This window comes from Anomalospiza imberbis, chromosome 3 (assembly GCF_031753505.1).
Source record: "Anomalospiza imberbis isolate Cuckoo-Finch-1a 21T00152 chromosome 3, ASM3175350v1, whole genome shotgun sequence".
In the NCBI taxonomy this organism is placed as follows: domain Eukaryota; kingdom Metazoa; phylum Chordata; class Aves; order Passeriformes; family Viduidae; genus Anomalospiza; species Anomalospiza imberbis.
The window spans coordinates 7686296-7700375 of record NC_089683.1 but is presented as its reverse complement, the minus strand read 5'-3'; the positions used below and the strand labels follow the sequence as shown (position 1 = coordinate 7700375).

The 14080-nt window shown below is 43.3% G+C and overlaps 1 protein-coding gene across 2 annotated transcripts in view; it reads left to right on the top strand.

Moving 5' to 3' along the window:
* The first annotated feature begins 4002 nt into the window (after window positions 1-4002).
* FKBP1B (FKBP prolyl isomerase 1B) overlaps window positions 4003-14080 on the top strand; it is a 45125-nt gene continuing 35047 nt past the window's right edge. The window contains exons 1-2 of one of the 2 annotated variants that reach the window (XM_068183345.1): window positions 4003-4157; window positions 7416-7463. In XM_068183345.1, coding sequence (XP_068039446.1) covers window positions 4121-4157; window positions 7416-7463 — 85 coding nt within the window. In that variant the 5' untranslated portion in view covers window positions 4003-4120. The remainder of the gene's footprint in view (window positions 4158-7415; window positions 7464-14080) is intronic. The other variant, XM_068183346.1, reaches the window with a different exon arrangement.

Sequence of the window (14080 nt, the reverse complement as noted above, 5' to 3'; positions counted from 1 at the left end):
TCCTGATGAGCTGGAGTCTTCCCTGTGCATACCTGAGGTTACCTCACCTGGTCCTGTAAAAGGCTTTGAAGATCAGGTCTAAGACCTTCATAATGACTCACATAAAAGTGTTGTGAGAGAGAATATGTGAATATCTGAGTTGGGAAGAGCTTGGTGAGAGAGGTGGTGGCTTTTAAGGCAGTTTTAGTGCTACTGAAAAAATTCAGCTGCAGTTTGCACTCAGAGCTACAGCTGTAAGAGGAAACTATAGATACAGATGTGGATAAGGAGTTCCAAGAGGAAGATGAGGATTCAGAATAATCACTTCTGGAGGAAATTTTATTCAGTTTTGGGGCATTTGGAACAAGTATCTGTTGGGAGGAGGTGACTGTGCTGCAGACTTCTGGTAACCAGCAGTGGTGAGAAGTGAGACAGGCACATGGAGATTTTTGAGTTTAATCTGTTAATCACATGGCTGTTACTGTGGGTGTGCTGTCAGACTTACCCTAAGCATGTGCTTTGAGAGGAATCATGGATTCTGGCTGATTCTCTTTTGTCAATGCTCATGATGCACAGGAACATTCACAGTGACACAACCTGCTGAGCTCTGCAGGCTGCTATTTATTTTGGTCAGGATTTTGTCCAGTGAGGTGCTGGTTTTGCATGACCTGTACACTTTGGGATTAAAATTACTTGGTTGTACATGTTGGTTCACTGAATGGAAAGGTCAGTATTGGTAACACATTTTTAGTTTGTTTTCACTGTTCATATCACACTGGCTGGATTTCAAAGTAATGCTGGTTTTTTATGCATGGATGCTGGTGAGGGAAATGTGTATTCTTGGGGGTGTTTTGTGGCCTCTGTGAATTTTTACATTTGCAGAACTTGTGCTTTCCATTTATGGGCAATTTAGGGCTTTGCCTTCCAGGGGTGTTCTTTGTGTGCATATGGAATCTATTATGATTTGTAGAGCCTTTGTAGATTTTAAAAACAATGAAGAATGGGATTTCACAATATAGGAACTATGAACTAAGTTAAAACACCCTAAAAAAATTTGAAAACTGTTTGTCTTCCTAAAAGTGGAAATGCATAAATATTTTGTAAACAGTGCTGGCTGTAGGGGTTATAACTAAAGAAAATGGGATGGATATTCATCTGCTAAACTTAGAGGTTTTGGGTTTTTCTCATAATGACTGTGGCAAATTGTCCTCTTTGTGACCACTGAGTAATCTTAGATGTTGGAGTCATGTGGTTCCATCAAAACATTTGGGAATGAGTGTTGACAGAAGCCCCCACTTTTCCAATCTGGTCTTTCTGGTGCCAGGATAGAAAAACATGCTGTGGGAAGGTCTTGTGGTAAACAGCTGTTCAGAAACGTGAGCTCTACAGATACACTGGATCCCAAAGGTGGTGCAGGTGGATGACATGCAATGACTTTCAAAGAGCATTCTTAATACACTAATCTGGTCTGCTGTGATAATCTGGTTTTAGCCATTTCCTTGGTCATGAACTTTCCCTCTCAGTTGCTTTGTCCTTTCTGTCTCCCCTCCAATTCCCTGCCAGTTTTAAACCACTTTTTCTTGTATTTCAGAGCCTTTCCTGAAGATGTGGGCATTCCTTGTTTCAGTCTACCCTTCCTAGATCTTCATGTGCTGTAGACTTGTTAACACGTATTTAAGGCTCTCGATGCCTCCAGTGAATACTGTGAGAGGAAAAATAACATTATTTTTGGTTCAATATCTGTGGTATCAAAGATTTTTTACATATTCATCCAACAAGTTTGATATGCTCTCTACAGATCCTTATTTTCTGTCTTGGAAATTTGCCTTACCTTTCTTTCCATAGTCTTGGGAAAATGAGTGTGGGGGATCTAATTAGCTCATGCCCAAAAGAAGCATTTAGAGTCTCACCATGGGGCAAGAGGACATGGGATAGGAGGATTGTAGATACAACATGTTCGACTTAGGTCACAGCTTGGTCCCTCCTAATCCCATTTTGTGGCTTCTGAATTTTGCTGTTGGTGGTCTTTGCTTTTTTATTTTGCTGTTGGTGGTCTTTGCTTTTTTATTATGATTGTCAGTCTGCCTGAGGATTCTGTGACCTGCCTTTAAGGCCTGTTACTTATGATGACACTTGAAGGAGATATTCTGTGATCCCATCTGAACTATGTCTATTATGTGATTAGGTCCAATCTCCTGTCACAAGACACAACTTGAGAACACCTATTCTCCCATCATGGAGAGATGTGTGGCCTGATCAAAGGAAACATGCAATTACAAAAGCTAACGTGAACTCAGCAAAGAATCATTTGCTTTTGTTCATTGGATTTATGCCTTCTGATGCTCTGATCATTTGAGAGTACACAGACATCTACCTGGAGCCTGGATGAAAGCAGTCCTTTCTTGTAAAGTCAAGAGGGCGAATAGGACACCATGTGCCTAGAATTTCCCTTTATAGCTTGCCTTATGTGCTCAGCTTTTCTTGTGCCATCCTTGTTGCTCTGTAATGACTCAGGCACCTCTGGAATTAGCAATGTTCATGTGTTCTTAATGTTTCTGTGCCACTTACCTCCTACCTGGCATTTTCCTATTTCTCAAATGCATTTTTAGTATCTTTCTACTGATCAGAAATCAAATGACATTTTGAGACTGGCAATGGAAAAGAATCCCTTTTCAGAATTTCCACTGTTACAGACCTCCTCTGATAAACTTCAGTAAGTGCCTGCTTATTCTTTACATGCTACCTACAGATGCAGAATTCACTGGAATGGGAGGCAGGTGAAAGGAATCCATGTTCAGCCCTCATTACTGCTTCTGAACTCATGTGAGCTCATGATTTTCCTCACTTGCCCGTTTTTGGGAGTGACAGGCAGCCAGCCCTGCACCCAGGTGAAGAAACAGTCTGATCAGAGTCATGTGAAAAGCTGTGTGGAGATGGCCAGTGTAGTTCAGAGCATGCATGCAAGGGCAAAGGCCACATTATCACAGTTACGAACCAGCACACTAATTCCTCAGTTCAGTCATCCTAACAACTGCCCACCTAGAGGAAGATCATTTTTTTTCTGAAGAGAACCCAGTTTGTAACAGATAAAAATCTTGAAAAAGCAATGTCAGAGAAGTGCAAGTTGGAATTAGATGGATACAGACAGCTCTTTCAGTTGAAAAACTGATGATGTTGTGGTTCCATTTTTATTTTTAACGCAGAAAACACAGAACTGCAAACAGAACTATTCCTTTAGAGGCAGTGGAAACTCCTGAGATTCTAATGCACTGTAAGTGCATGAGGAAATAGTCTTTCAGGTGCATTCCCCAGAAGTAGTTGTAGCAAGGTTGAATATGTAATCTCACATCATGAGAACACCATACATAAATAGATTTTCCAATTTAAAACATGGATATGAACAAGAACTTAGAAACTGTTTTGCTCTGAAACTCAAGGTCACTGCCAGCCTGCTGGAGACCTGCCGCTGCTGCTGCTGTCTGGGGTCACCAGCGGTGGGTACCACTGCCCTGATGCTGCCGTTCACCAGCAGAATCGGGGGGACATTCCCTTCAGCGCATAAGTAATGTGCGAGCACGGATGCCTTCCTCCATGGCTCTTTGTAACGGGAAATGCCGACCCCCCACTCGCATTCAGCTGCGTCCTGCTATCTGGATGGTCTGAAGCGCGGCGCTTGGTTTCCCTGTCTGGCCAGCGCGTCTGCAGCAGTACCCCACCGGTACCCCCTGCTCCCGCACACGCCCTGAGCCCTCCGCTACTCGGGCTCCGCACGGCCACGGGCACCGGGGGACAAACGCCGGCGAGACCCCCGGAGGAGCGCTCCGCCGGGCACCATCGCTACAGCGAGCCCTGCCCGAGGGATGGCAGCAGCATCCCCCGCACGGCCGCGGGGTGGGGGAGCGAGGCCGGCGGGGGATACCCCCGCCGCAAGGCTCCCCTCGTCCCCGGGCCCCCGGGCGCTCGGAGCGGGGGCGGGCGGACCCCTCCCCTCCCCTCCCCGTCCTCCCCGCCCCTGCCCCGCATTGGCTGCGGGCGCTGACGGGCAGCCGGGGCGGCCCCTGCCCGCGGCCGCCCAGGGGCACTGCCCGCACTGGGGGTCCGGCCGCGCCGGGGAGCGGGGCTGAGTCGAGCCGGTGCCGCCATGGGCGTGGAGATCGAGACCATCTCTCCGGGAGACGGTACGGGGCCGTGCGGGGAGCAGCCCCGCGGCGCGGGGACGGGGGCGCCCGGTCCGGCCGGGCACCGGAGGGCTCCGGGAGCGAGGGAGCCGCGTCCCCGCCGGCGGCAGAGCGGGGAGCGGGGAGGCGGCGGCCGGGAGGGAGGCACGGCCGCCCCCGCAGCCCCGCGGGCACGAACCCCCGGTGCGGGAGAGGCGGAGCGCGGCCGGGCGGCCGCCCGGGGTCGCGGCGGCGGCAGGGGCGGCGAGGGGGCCGGGGTTTCCGTGGCATCCGCTGATAGCTGCACGGCCCGAGCGCGGGGTCAGCGCCGGCGCCCGGCGGGGAGCCCAAACTTTCCCCGGTGGCGAGCCCGGCCTCGCCGGGGCTACCGACCTTTCGTGCCAGCATCCCCCGGCAAGGCACCGCCGCCTCCCGGTCCAGCGTGGGATGCTGGCGAGGGCTGATGTGCAGCCCGGGTGGCAGTCACCTCTCCTTGGCGCACGCATGGCTTTCGAGAGCCAATTCGCAGTGTTCTGCTCTTCCTTGGCATTATAATATAATTCCGTAAGGTTTTTGTGTTTTGGGTTTTTTTTAAGAGAATGTAATTTTTAACATACAAATGTAGCTATATAATAGGCCAGATTCATCATTGGCTGATAGGCAACCATAAATAATTTGTTCAAGTTGATTGCAGATTAAGTTTCTTGGCCCAGTATCTTTCCATTCTTTGTGTATGCTTTTTAATTGGCTTCTCCCTCTGTGCTGTTTAGCTCTAGAGATCGAATTCTTCTCTTGGTTGTACAGATGTAAAAAAAGAATACTTATACCCACATAAATAATGGTGCTGAGTTGGGAGTAGGAAGGGGGGTGGAACTACCTCACAGTAGTACTTTCTATCTATTAAATAGATCAAGGCTGTCATTGTAAGTAATATGTGATTCCAAATAAGGCTGTATGGATTAGTTCTCTTGGTTGCAAATCTTAATCAAAATCAGCTGACTTTAAACACTGTCTTAAGCCACAGTGAGTCAGTGGTCTTGCGAATCTCTGCTTTTAATTTGGCTTTGATGTGAAATTATGTAGCTTCATTGGCTTTGCTGGTGGTAAACTCACACAGCAGAGTGTGTGTCCATAAGGTCTGAGACTGCTTTTCTCAGATCTCTGTATGGTAGTGGATCATTTTAATAATACCTGTTTTACTGGAGGTAGGATTCATCTCACATAACTTTTCTCAGGTTAGCTGGCTAGTCTAAAGCAGTCTTCTGGGTTTTCTCTGTGACCGTCTCCAGGGAATAATTTGTCTTGCCTTTCCTTGGATAGGCTGGCTTTCTCTCAAAGCACTGCTAATTCTTTGCTGTCAATAGAGGAAGCCCAGGAGACTGGCATACGATAGTTGCCTGTGGTTTAAATGGCTGTGAATTTAAAAGAGATGAATCCCACTTTAGCATACCATGGTGACCTTAAAAGATTCCTACTACATTTTGTGCAACATGCAACTAGGAATATTCCAGCCAGCCAAGCCAATGAACAAGGCTGTTCAGGTGGCACTTGGAAGCACCACTTTATCAATTTTTGTGTTGTAAATCTTGGTTCATCATATTATCCTGCCCTCCACCACTTATTGCTCATGTGGTTTTGGCATGTGAGCCCTAAGGCCATAGCTTGTGTGTTACCTGCTGGTTTATACCCTGTGAGGCGCCCTGTAATGCAGAACTTGTTATCATGTTAATTCTGACCAAAGAGCCAGAAAGCCAGCTAAGGGATGAGCCTCAGTTTCACAGAATCATAGAATGGTTTGGTTGGAAGGGTCCTTAGAGATTGTCTATTTCCAACCTCTCTGCCATGGGCAGGGACACCTTCCACTAGATCAGGTTGCTCCAAGCCCCATCAAGCCCGACACTGAATGTTTCCAGGGATAGGGCATCCACAGCTTTTATGGGCAACCTAACTCAATCCCCAGTTTTTAACTTTCTGTCAAGGATGTTCCTTAATAATTAACCTCATTTATACTTTTAATTTCTTCTGAAGCTGGGTACTCCCCTGGCCAACCTTGAAAAATCATGGTTAGTATCTTTAATACACCATTGGCACCTAATTGAGCCTTGAAAGTCATCCCTTAGATTTTAGTACCTTTAGCAGTGCCTAGAACAGGTAAAATGGAAATGGTAATTTCATTTTGTGTCAAGCAATTAATTTAAGCTTTTTTTCCTTTCAGTATGAATATTTTAGGAGGAGTTATTCGGCTCTTAAAAGAACTCATTGTACTACTGCTTTACTGTTGCCTGATGCTACAAAATTAAACTGCTTTTGTCTGTGAAAATTTCTGTAAAACCCATCCCTGCTAATTAAAGATGCCCTCACAGAGCTGTCTTTCTTGAGTGGAAGGCATTAGAGATGTGAATACAAATGGATTTTCTCACAAAGTCAGACTGAGACTTTATTTGAAAAATTATAGCAAAAACATTCTGAGAATTATTAAAAGTTATAATCCATGAAGTTTTGACTGTCCTTTTGCACTTACAGAATGTAAATGCATATGTAATGCACACATATATAGGGAGACTTATCTAAGAAAAATACTATTTGGTCTAAGAGCTAAACAGCAGCCAAACCTTTTACCCTAAACTATCCCATTCCTGTGTTGCATATTAGTGATTTGGTAACACATAGTCATAGAATCATGGAGTTGTTAAGGTTGGAAGAGACTTCTAAGATCATCAAGTCCAGCCATCAACCTAGCACTACCACTATGTTCACCATTAAACCATGCCTTCAGATGCCATATGCGTGTGTGTTCTGAACACTTGAAAGGAATTTTGACTCCACCACTTGCCTGGGCAGTCAATGTTTTACAACTCAATGCTTTACAACCTTTTCTGTGAAAAAATGTTTCCTAATATCCAATCTAAACCTAACCCACTGCAACTTGAGGCCATTTCCCCTCACTTTTATCCTCCACTTGTTGTCTGGGAGAAGAGACTGATCCCTGCTCCACTAGAACCTCCTGTCAGGGAGTTGTAGAGAGCAATAAGGTCCCCCTGAGCCTCCTTTTCTCCAGGCCAAACACCCCCAGCTCCGTCAGCTGCTCTTCGTAAGACGTTTGCTCCAAGTTGTATGAGGAGCCACTTAAATCTACAGCTGTCATGTGGATGTCTCAGGTATCCTAATGTAACCAAATGGCTAATACCAGATCTCAGTTCATTTTCCTCTTAAAATATAAACTTTCATAGCCAGGTCAATCAGATAAAATAAAAGATTAACCTTTTATAATTTTAACAGGACGGACATTTCCAAAGAAGGGTCAGACGTGTGTGGTGCACTACACAGGTAAGGCATGTTCTGGATGCTCTTCGATACCAACTGCTTCACATTCAAGAGTGATTTCCCATTTCAGATGTCTGTTGTATTTTTTGTTTTGTACTGTCACATGTAATCCATTGGATAATGTTTGGATGGGTTTCCTGCCTATTTCACTTCTAGCTGAGCTGTTCAGACTGCAGTAGCTAGATGTGTCTGCTGGCAGATTTGCCATGGGTAGCGTTCAATGGTGAGAGCTTTGCAGAAGAAGCTGCAGACCTGATTCATTAAGCCATTTTATTAGCTAATGAAATTGAGCATGAAACAGTCAAAATGCTGGGTTCATATTTTTACAGCCTCTTGTCTTGACACAGACAATTAATGATTGTATATATCTTAAAAACATGTATCCATGTATTGGCAGTAAAATTCATTCCAGATTGAAGAGATCAATACCAGGTCTGTTTAAACACCTGCTTTATGGACTTATGTTAATCTTAAGTAGTGAGCTGGTTAATGGAGCTGCTTATGCTGAAGAAGAAAATGTTCTTTAAATCAGTTTATGGTGTTATGCTTTGTATGTAGTCATGTAAGTTGTCAAAGGGATGCAAAAATCTCTGCAGTCCAAGTCTCCAACTTGGAAGTTCATGTCAAGCTGCCATTTTATGAGATATTTTCCTTAGGAAGCTAACATGCAGGTTATGTAGGGATTGAAGCTTCTGATCTGGGCCTAGATAGTGAGGTAATGTTTTCCTCTAGCGTTCAGGATGATAGGAAAGTTCTCTCTGGTAACTGTTGCTTTCCTTCAGCTTTGTATTTGATTCTTACGACTGGAGCAAGATGGGAACATTTTCCAATAAAAATGACTATTGAAGTAAACCTGTTTGTATTTTCAATAAACCCTTTATATAATTTCAGTAATACCACCATTCAGAAGGTTATATGGGAGTTAGTGCACCGGTTTGGGGTGGAGGTTGTCTGGGTTTAAGCTCCCATATATACATTTATATATTCAAAGTCTTTTGATCTAATGGGGATTTCTAGTTTGAATTAGAAGATGTTAAACACATGGATCTTCCAATCCAGTCTCAGCTCCTACAGACATTTCTCTGTAACTTAGATATGAAAATAGATGTTTTGAAATTATTTTTGTGAAGATGCTGAAAGATGTTTCTCTTCCTGTCCAAACTTCAAAAGGTTTTATGAAATAAAATTGTCACCTCCCACCCTTAGTTAGTTCAAGATAAATTTAAATGTCAGAACGGAAATAGGCAAAAAAATTTGAGCCTAGTGGCTCCCACAAAGCACATTTTTTTCTGGATAACTTCAGAGTATGAATGGTAAATGTGAAAAGATAACAAGATGCTGCATACTGCTATTGATATTAGATAGTGTCTTAGATGAGGCTGTGGTAAGCTGGCTTTGACATAAAAGACTTTATAAAAACTCATTAAATCAATCTCTAGCGCAGACTGTGCTTTCTCCATATACCTTGCTGCTGGTACTGTGCAACCTCTTTTGCCTCCCAGATTAGAACAGATATCAGGGGAAGCTCATCACCTCGGTTCCACTGCTGGTGCCAGCAGTCTTTGGTGATGATGTTTTTAAGCTGAGCCCATGGTTAGTGGATAAAGTGTTTCCTTCCAGTGATCTATAAATCATGTGGGTAAGATTACATGTAGGTAAGTTGAGTTTTAATTTAAAGCAGTTTTATCAGGATCCAGTAGTTTCTTTTGGTACTGATGAGATTCCGGATGTGCTTGGAATCTTGGAATCATCTTGGAATGATCTCTGTCTTATTTATGTGATCCTATTAGGCCTCAATATACTTAATGCTTACCCTCACCATATTCCTCTGAGTCCTGCTTTAGGAATTGTATAGCTAAAGTACAGGGAAGTCTGCAGAGAAATCCAGAACCTCTGCCTTGTCACCTAAAATAGAAGTTAGGAAAAACTAAGACACCTAGGTGCAAGGAAGTGATCCAGAAATGCTGCTTTTCAGAGCTGCTTAGTACTGTATAGCATGCAGAACTCTCAAGTGATCTCCATATTCAGCTGATGTGACACTCTGGAGCTGGGCACAGATACCTGTGAGGAGGTGTTGTGTTATGGGAGGTGAGGGACCCATGCACTGACTGGACTCCGTCAGGATCCAGAGGTTCAGTGGATCCCCAGAAAAGCCTGACTTCACTGGAGTGCTTGGAGCACAGCTCTGAATCCAGGATCAAGCAGAGCAGAGAGCCAAAACCACAGCCTGTGGAGGCCCGCTTGGTGTGCAATAACTGAACAGTTGTTTCAGACATGGCAAACCTATTCCCAGCTGGCTCTTGCAATAGAAGAGGGTCATAACTCTGCCTGCCACATGCTGAACTGCAACCATTACATTCTTGGGGAGAAGAAAGCTGAAATTTCCCAGTCCCCCCAGTCTAGCTTGGGACACTGAGCAGTGAAGAGTGCAGGAGCCATGGGCAAGGAAAGGAGCAGGCAAGAGGGTGAGTATTTGTTGCAGGCACTCATGCAGGGTTATGGAAGGAGTTACAGTGCAATCCCTGTCTTTGGGGATTAATCCAGTATCTTTTTTTTAATCCTAAGATTTTCCCATGTGGTGGTGCCAGCTGGGCAGGCCATGTAACTTCTTGCAGTGGCCCAGCTGCTGTCACACCAGCATGCACTGTGGGGATACAGCTGCTTAGCACTAGCATGGTTGGTCCTGAAGGGCTAGTTTTTTGTGCACGCATAGAAAAAACATTGCCTGCCCACTAATTATTCCTGTCTCAAAGGAGAGGAGAGGCTAAAATGGGTTCTCCTCTGCCAGAGCAAGTTATGATTCTTTAGGGAGACTCCAGTGAGGAGTGGGCTGTGGGCTCTGTAGTGTCTTATTTCCCCTCTTGCTTTGCTCTTGTAGGTAGGCATGTATTTACCATGTGATGGGGAGTGATGACAGAGAGCGTGGACAGGAAGGGACTGCTGTCACTGCAGGAGTAAAAGGCCCATAGCAATCTCCATTTTTTAGGAGTAGGCTGTCTGTATGACTTGTCCTGGTGGTCCATGCAGGATAAATCCAGAGAGGACCAAAGGCTGGGACTCCCAATGTTTGGCAGAGCTTTAGGGTTCTGTCTGCTTGTCCTCCAGGATTTTATGCTTCATCATCAAGGTAGAGATTCAGCAGGGTAGTTTCTAGTCTGACAACACTATATGTTCTGGAGGAGTGGGAAGTGAGAACTGGAATTTCCTCAAGATGAAGGAGAACTCTGATTGAGTTTTACACTTCTGCTGTCAGCACTCCAGCTATTAGGCTGTTGCATGTGGCAGCTTTTCCTCTTTCCTTGATCAGCTGGATGCATAATCTCAGGGTACAGCGTGGTGTGATTCCCAAAAGCATTGTGGTGCCTGAAGGAACAGACATGAGTTCCAGTGGCAGCAGGAGTTAAGGTGCAACCTCACTAGGGAGCAATTTAGAAAGGACCTCTTCATTTAAGGAGATTGTTTTTAATTATTTTTTTCCCCTTAGGAGTAATTATCTGCTGCTTTACAATTAGAACAGGATTTTTGGATTACCCTTCAGAAGTGCCTAATTGCCCTTTCATAAGACGCCTTAGTGCCTAACTTTGGCCCTGTAAATCACCTGCTAATTTTTCAGCTTTGCACAGCCTGACTTAAGTACACAAATAGATGTCCAGATAATTGTAGAAGATTAGATAGGGGGACTGTGACAGAACATGAAACCAAGTCTCAGTCTTAGTATAGGATGGAAAAATATGGTTAGGTTCCTGTATGCTTGTCTTGTTAACAAATATAACAAATACAATAATTTCTTCTTAGCATCCAGCATCCATGTTGAGTCTCAAAAGTTACCTGACACAATATTGCTGTAATGAGATTAATAGATAAGGCAGAGCACTGGCACTGAAATGCATTTGCAGCAGCACTGGTTTATGTCATGTTTTTTTTTTTTTACAGATTTCCTGGAGCAAGCTTCTCAAAGCCTTTGGCAATCTGCTTACTCCTTCTGTTTTCCATCTGCAAAATGATAGTTGTACTTTGTCTGCCTCCTGTAGAGAGATTGCAGGCAGTTTGAGATATGAACTGCCTCCTTCTTCATGCCTATTGTAGTGGTGACCCAATCTTGATAGGGTCTTCAGGTTACATTGGACTGCTGACAGTAGTACAAGCTAACTAATTAGTCCTGGAGTGCATAAAAGGAATTAAGGCATTTTCTGCAGTTTTAATTCCTATGATTTAAATTTGTTGACCCTGGCAATGGGAATTAGCAGTGTAGAATCTTCAAAGATTTATGAAAATGATACAAAACATGACTTTCAGTTAGAAATGCCCCTCAATAAAACCTTCACTGAGGAGGGATGTGCTCTGTCTGGAGAATGTTAGGTAAAACCTGCACTCCAGGAAGCTGAATCCCATTCCCAGCCCTCCTGCTGGATGATGATGTGCCTTCACACCAGCTTTGCGTGTACTGAATCTAAATCTGCTCATGATAATGAGAGGACAGCTTTTTTCCCAAGTTATTCAGAGTTGACATTCTCTCGTGTTGTCCCATGTAGCTTGTGGCAGAGCTAAATTCTTAATTCCATCTCTTCATCTTTCTCCTTGGCCACCTGTAAAACTCTGACTATAACAATTACTGTTTTTAAGGAACTGATGATTATCAGTGTTTCTAGTGTGCTGGAACTGACTTATTTGACTGAGACTATTAAGACACAGTAAATCATTAATTATTTATTAAACTGGACTTCTCTCAGAAGAGTTTTCATAGACTTTTTGAACTAGGACTATTGCCCCAAAATTGTACTAAATAGATTTCCAAGAGAATAGAATACTTCAGTTGGAAGAGACCTAAAATGATCATCTCTTCCAACTGCCTGACAACATCAGGGCTGACTAAAAGTTAAAGTATGTTGTGAAGGTCGTCATCCAAATCCTCTTATTCACTGATGGATTTGGGGGATCAACCACTTCTCTGGTGGTGGGCCCCCACTTAGTAAGGAAATGCTGCCTATTGTCCAGTCTAAACCTCTCCTGGAGCAGCTTGGAAGCATTCCCACATGTCCTGGATCATAGGGAAAAGAGCCCTGCACCTCCACTTCAATATTTCAGTACTGAGTAGTTGATTTTTTTATTATTTTTTTAATACGTGAAGCTAAATTCCACATTGAAATAAATGAATACTACTCCATTTATTGCAGCTGAGCTGTACAAATTCATTCTGTTTTAGGAAGCAGGGTTTTATTTAAAGCAGACCAAATGATTAATTGTTCTTTTCCTAGTGGTCTGAGGACAAATTCATATCATCTTCTTTCCCCGTATATTGCCAGAATTTCTTTATATTGTTTCTTCAGCTTTGGCAGTGGTGTAGTGTTGAGAATTATGGTTATGTCTGTGAAGTTGAAAGCTCTTCATATAACAAAAGCATACTGCATAGATATAGATGAACAGTAATTCATAGAATATGCTTGATTTATCATGATTAAAACCGCTATTTTCCATTTAACACAATAGAAATGTAATGCAATTCCCTTGAAATAATCCTTGCCAAAAAGATCTGCCTATTTTTCTTGGATCAAAGTCAAGCCAGCCTTAAGCATACGAAGTAATAGCCAGAGATTTGTCCATAGTGACATACTCACAAAAAGACTAAGGTAGATTCAGAGTAACTTTACAGAGTGTCATCTGTGTGTCTGTGAGCATGACTGGATGAACATCAGTCTTGTGCAGGCATTTGTGCCAGGTGAGTACAGGAGGATGTTATTTCTCTGGTCCCACTTTCAGAAAGACCTTTACTACTTCAAGTTGGAGCTCTGCATGTGTAGCTGAGAGGAAAATTGAACTAAGTAAGGCATTTAATCAAAATTCTTTGTCTCCAGGAGGCTGTCTAGCTGGATTTGGAAGAGGATAGTGAACACTGCAATCAGAACTATCATTAATAAGAATTGTATTGTAACAGACATTATAATTGAACCTTGATTTAAAGCCAGCTAAATCTTGCTTACCTAGAAGGAATTTAATTCTTTAATCAAGCATGTTCCCAAGATACAATATACCAGAGGAGTGTGACATCTCTCCAGCTTTTGGGGACTGCCAGTTTTTTTTGTTTTTTTGTTTAATGCCCTGGTTTGAAAATATGAAAGCCTTTTGCTTCTGTGGAGATCTTGGTAGCAACTAAGCACTTAGAAACATATTTTTTCTTTTGTGGATCATAACTGCAAAAATTAATTTTAGTCCTCCCTGAAGAATGTGGTCTTTTGCTGCCCCTTAGAAACAATCTGCAAGTCTTAAACTCTGTCAGTAAAGAGATAAAAATTCTCATCTTTGCTTATTTAATTATAGATTAGTTATCCCTGGAAGTATTTTAGCAGTGACTTTGGCCTGATAGTGATAATAGTGGTCAGAGTCCTGAAGCAGAAGAGATTTCTCCTACACATTTTGCTGCCAGCTTAGTGACTGATGTCAGGTATATTACTTGCTCTTTCATTTTGTAAATTTGATAGAAAAGGCGGCTATGCCTCTCAAAATTGTCATGCAATTAATGTTTGCAAGTACAGTAGGACTCACTGTAAGGGGCTATTGATGTGAAAAAGTAATTTGATGAATAAAAAGTTTCAGAGATTTGTAAGAGAAAATGTAGCAGGTTC